This window comes from Penaeus monodon, chromosome 30, assembly GCF_015228065.2.
Source record: "Penaeus monodon isolate SGIC_2016 chromosome 30, NSTDA_Pmon_1, whole genome shotgun sequence".
NCBI classification, from domain to species: Eukaryota; Metazoa; Arthropoda; class Malacostraca; order Decapoda; family Penaeidae; genus Penaeus; species Penaeus monodon.
This window is the reverse complement of record NC_051415.1, coordinates 19940177-19945291: the sequence shown is the minus strand read 5'-3', so window position 1 is coordinate 19945291 and position 5115 is coordinate 19940177. Positions and strand designations below refer to the sequence as shown.

The 5115-nt window shown below is 43.9% G+C and overlaps 1 protein-coding gene across 4 annotated transcripts; it reads left to right on the top strand.

Moving 5' to 3' along the window:
• The first annotated feature begins 698 nt into the window (after positions 1–698).
• LOC119592620 (RNA-binding protein lark-like) lies at positions 699–5115 on the top strand. Of its 4 annotated transcripts, XR_005230446.1 has the most exons (6): positions 699–827; positions 1798–2015; positions 2122–2582; positions 2696–2773; positions 4564–4716; positions 4901–5115. XR_005230446.1 is itself a non-coding variant. In XM_037941508.1 (5 exons), exons 2-5 carry the CDS (start codon positions 1803–1805, stop codon positions 3131–3133), a joined length of 795 nt encoding a protein of 264 aa, XP_037797436.1. In that variant the 5' UTR covers positions 700–827; positions 1798–1802; the 3' UTR covers positions 3134–3387. The 4 variants fall into 4 exon arrangements, 3 of the variants coding, with proteins under 3 accessions (XP_037797438.1, XP_037797436.1, XP_037797437.1); XM_037941508.1 differs by lacking the exons at positions 4564–4716; positions 4901–5115 and adding an exon at positions 3091–3387 and having other exon boundaries at positions 700–827; XM_037941509.1 differs by lacking the exons at positions 699–827; positions 4564–4716; positions 4901–5115 and adding exons at positions 1378–1487; positions 3091–3387.

The following is a 5115-nucleotide window of genomic DNA, read 5'->3' as shown; positions in this document are numbered from 1 at the left end:
GAGGAACTTGGAATCAGAGCGAAATTATGTATTTTTATTTTCTACCGAGACGCCGGTATTGTAGTTTCGATTGCCAGTTCATATATAAGGTTTTGTTTCGATTTAACTGAAGTTACATGTAGACATTTTTTCTGATTAGTGATATATACTCCGGTCAGAAAAGACTCGCGATGAACGGGAAAAATATAAATGATCGAAACATGAAAAATAAAGAGTGGATTCACATGCTGAGTCCTAAGAGTTAGTATTAAGAGAAATGCTTCCTGTTATTAATAAGTAATCACACTCCACACTTCAGTTTCCCTCTCTCATAAATCACAAAATAGTCAACTTGTCGATTTTGTATAAAAGCGAAGTTTGTTAGGTACGTAAAGGAGACTTCGGGTCGGACATCGCATCCCCGGCACCCCTCGTCCAACCCCCGCCCCCCAAGCCGGTCCCCCAACACGCCCCCGGGCAACACGCCGGAGCATTCGAAAAAGTGACGATGTTACAAAAAATCTCCTAGTAAGGTGCAATAATAGGAAATATAAAGGATACTGGTATTCCTTATGGTTGTGATAAATATTTATTTATGTACCCTAGTATTGATACACCGTATGTTTTTAGCCCAGGGATAGTTTTATCATGGCATAGAGGGAGGTTTGGCACATGTGCGCGACCAGCGAGACGTGATTGGCTGAGGCGGGAGGAGATGTGACGTCAGAGGCAAGCGGCGTCAGAGCGTCCATTCGAGAAGAGCGCTGGGAAGAGGTAGACGTAGCGTTGCGTCCCGAAATTATATTAGTGTTTCGGTACATATTTACCCATCGACACAATTACTTCAGGTAAGAATAGTGAGAACGTTTGTAAGTGAACGATTGGAGCAAAAGTGACGTTGAACCGACTCTCGCCGAAGATGTGAACAGAATGTATTTATTTTTCCTCTCGGAAGTGAGGCCTCGGGACGACCCGCGTCTGCCATTGTTAGCGGCGAAACGCGCTCACGGGGGAAAAGTAGGGAAACTATACTGTGAAATGTTCCATGCCACTCCTGAGCACATACCGGAGATCCCAGACGAGCGACGGAGACCATAAACAAGCGCACAAAGTGGCGGATGCACGTAATATAGAATGATGAAGAGAGTGAGTCACGACGGAGCGGGAGCGCGGCGGACACCGGTGGCTTGGCTTGGGGGCGGGGGGAGGGAGGCCACCACCCCCGTTAGATGAGTGAGGGTGTAAATAGGGGGGGGGGGGCGAGTTACGGCGTTCGCAATTTGAATTCACGCCTCCGGAAGGCGCTCATCTGTTTTATCAGCGAAACGTAAACCCAGATGATAAGCCCCCACCCAACGCAGGTCGCCGCGAAGGTGTCCGCGGCTCGGCTCGCACCTTCTGCGTAGAGCTCTTGCGGACGTCGGTGGTGTCGCTCGGGCGGAATTTCCTCTTGAGAAAGATAATGATGCACTGAAAGGCTAACGATTCGTATCAATGTGTACTTTGAGGTTTGATGTAAATTCAATTTGCCTTGAATGTGCAGTGTTTTAAAATCCTCTTTGTGGAACACTATGGAAGTTTTCTTGATAGAATTTAAGATACTTTAGTTAATTTTTCGAAAGATAAAAAGTACTTAATTTGTAGGGTTCTTATTGGTTTAAATTCTTTAAGCGTTGGTTTCACAAATATTGAAATGTTTCTCTTTTGCTATGTGGTTAATACTTTTTCCAAATGAGTGGAGGGTGTGGCAAAATTTTATCTTACATGTAAACCTTAGGGTGCGACTTGACGTATCTGACTCCGTTGTTCTCTCAACAGACAAAATGCCACCGAAGACTAAGATCTTCGTTGGCAAGCTGCCGCCAACATGTAAGGATTTTGAGCTGCGAAAATTGTTCGAGCGTTTTGGTGAAGTCACAGAATGTTCAATCCTAGGCAATTATGCCTTCGTACACATGAAGACAGAAGATCAGGCAGGCAATGCTATCAGGAACTTGAACAACTGGGACCTCAATGGCTTCAAAATTAGTGTAGAGGTAGGTTTCAGAGTATGAATAGTCCAAGTGCTGGATCTGGATAATGGTGGAAATGCTTTATTCTTTAGTATCAGCGTATGCTTAGTTGCATCTTCAAAATTTTCAGCAATCCACGGGAGAGAAGCGAGCAGGTGGTATGGGTGGAATGGCTGGTGGAAGAGGTATGGGTGGGGGCTTCCGAGGGCGTGGTGGCCCAATGAGGGGAAGAGGCATGGGCAGACCAGGACCATATGACCGCAGACCACCTATGGGTGATCGATATGGCCCACCTCCCCCTGGGCCCCCGCCACCTGCACCTCCCATGAGAAATGGGTATTATGATGATTATGAGCGCAGAGATCGTCGCCCACTGCCTCCTGCAGGTGGTTTGGACAGGCGCCCCCCACCCCCTCCCATGCCCAGGGAGCCAGCATACAGAGATCCCTATGACCGATACGATTCGTATGAACGCATGCCTCCTCCACCTATGGGCCGACGCACCCCACCACCTATGGACAGGCGGCCACCTCCCATGGGCTATGATCGCAGAGACGACCCTTACGGAGACATGTATGGACCACGAGCTGAGTAAGTAACATGGGGGTTCATTCAAGAATCTGGAATATTTTTAAAATTGATGTTCAAGTGAATGCACGATTGTTCTTTTGGCAAGTTTAGTAACATGCCTGCACTTCTTATAGGCGTGACATGTATGGAGGTGGACGGGAAATGTTCCCTCCTCGTGGAAGATCCCCTCCTCGACGCAGTCCACCACGCCGGTGAGTAGGAACTGCAGTGCACTCTTGGGAATTTTGTGAAATAGTGTTATATTTGGGCATAATTAATTCCATTTTGTGTGTTGCAGTGTCTTTATAAATTAAGGGACAATTTCGCTTGCTAAGTAGGACAGTAACGAGATTAATCGAAAGGTAAAAGGTAACCTTGCGATGCCCACAGAATAATCGTCTTCAAAAGTTTGAAATAGTTTCACTGTCCATAACTATCGAATCTTAACTTGCGATTAGCAAACTTTTAACCTATTTATGGCTTGTCTTGAGCTGGAAAATGATATGACTATTTTCATGTTCTCTTGTAGCTACCCCGGTCCTCCCCGTGACATGCCCCCCCGACGCTTTTAGATGCGAAGTAGAGGCTGACAGCGACGTGTGCATGCACCGATAATCAGATCTTGGTGGCAGAGGCATTCTATATCAGTTTGAAATAAAGTTACTAAAGTGATTTAGACGAATGAAGTCTTTATTCATGATTGCGTCACATGTTTGAACAAACCAGGAGACTTGAGTTTTTTTTAAGTAAAACAAAAAAGTCGATATTGTTTACTTTTAAGTGTACTGCGTACCAATAAATCTAATTTTTAAGGAAACCTTTAAAAGTTTTTTCAATGATTCCTTGCGACCATAATCATATCACCACTGAAAATACCGAACAATCACCAAGAGCTCTGATTAAAAAGCGGAAACAAAAATAAGGAGAGCAGTGCAGCGACAGGTATCCAGGTAAGACCCAATACTCACGTGAGGCGACCTTCTAGTTGTCACTTGCTTCAGTATCCTTGCCTGATCCGTCTGTAGTTCACTGTAGGACCTAGACAATGTCCTGGGCCAGATGCTGTTCGACCTACTACCACCCCCACTGTTCACAAGCATCGTAAGCGACCAGACTTGTGACGGCGATGTGACCGCGTGCTAGAGGCCCGAGGCAGCGCCGGCCGGCAACATCTCTTGCAGGTGGAGCGTGTGTGAGCTTGAGCGAGATGTGAATCAGGCGTTCGAGTGCCCGGACTTGCTCTTGGACTCGCTCACTCGTCTGACTCACATTCGTCTATCAGTGCGTGATTGGCAGGTTAGCTGTTTCACGGGTGAACTAAGGGAGGCGGTGCCCTAACAAACGTCTATTGACTTTTGCATGTCCTACCTCACTTAATAGGTTATACTCTTTAGGATTAAGTACAGTCTCAGTGGCTGCTAAGAATGCTCCCCTGTGAGTATATCATCCAAGCTTTACACTTAATCCATCGCATCACCTGAAATACCCATCTTACTATCTAAGAACCATTTTGCCATTCACTCGTCTTCTCTTTGGCAAGATATTTACCGACTGCGTACATGTCTACATTTAAGCAAAGCTGTGCCTAGCTTAATGACAGTCTGCGGTGGTAATTTCAACGCCTTTTGACATAATGTATTCATATGTATCTACATTTGCTTGGGTTTAATGTCTAAAAATTCGTGCCTGTCAAATCTTCATCGTATTAGTTTCACCTTAGAGGGATACCATTAATAGATGTGATTACGCTCCTTGTAGTAAAGTCTCGTACTTTCAAGACTTTCGAAACCTGTTTTTCGATTGCCCCTTTTCACATAAATGATGTGGACGTTTTGAAGTAAATTTCCCAGCCCATAAAAAGCCTAAACTCTCCCTAGACTTCCGCGAAACCCTTCGCATCGACAACATCAGAAAACTCTTGAAGCGTCAGTTTTAAATTTTTAGTGCAGTATCCCTATTGTTCATGGTTTTGACTATGACTAATATTTTCTTTTTTATTTAGGTTAAACTGGGACATGACCAGTATGGGTTGATGACATCCAGTTGAACCCAGATGAAGGTTGTGAAGCAGCCCAAAGCCTGACACTTTGGTGGTAGTCGTCACCTGGAATTGCAGTTGCCCTCAACGAAGGAGGTTTTGAAATGGGAATCCATGGTAAATAGTAATTGTACTTGTTTATTTTTTGCTTTTTTCCCTTAAACTTTTCATCTTTTTACATGGTGATTAGTAAACAGATGAAAAGTAAATTATATCAAATTGGGACTGATATTGTATTTTATGAAATTGCAGTAGTAAAAAAATAATTGAATCGAAAAATTTAACTTTTTTCTTTTTCCAGGTTGAGGACTGTCGTATGCTACAATTCACTTGAATGGATCTTGGAGCAAGAAAAATACAAGAGCTTCCATTAGAATATTAATTTTGTATTTTTACTCAGATTCTACTACTTTCTTGGTTAAATTATAGAAATCCTCAGTAATCAGTAATTTATTTTTAATATCATGGCTCAGGGTTTAAGTAAGGTGATATTGTATTGTATGCAATAAAAGGAAA

Bases quoted from the DNA above. Each gene is read 5' to 3' on its own strand.
- LOC119592620 (XM_037941508.1), top strand. From the start codon at position 1,803: ATGCCACCGAAGACTAAGATCTTCGTTGGCAAGCTGCCGCCAACATGT. The intron at 2,016-2,121 runs GTAGGTTTCAGA...CAAAATTTTCAG, and splicing joins GCTTCAAAATTAGTGTAGAG to CAATCCACGGGAGAGAAGCG. The intron at 2,774-3,090 runs GTGAGTAGGAAC...GTTCTCTTGTAG, and splicing joins CGACGCAGTCCACCACGCCG to CTACCCCGGTCCTCCCCGTG.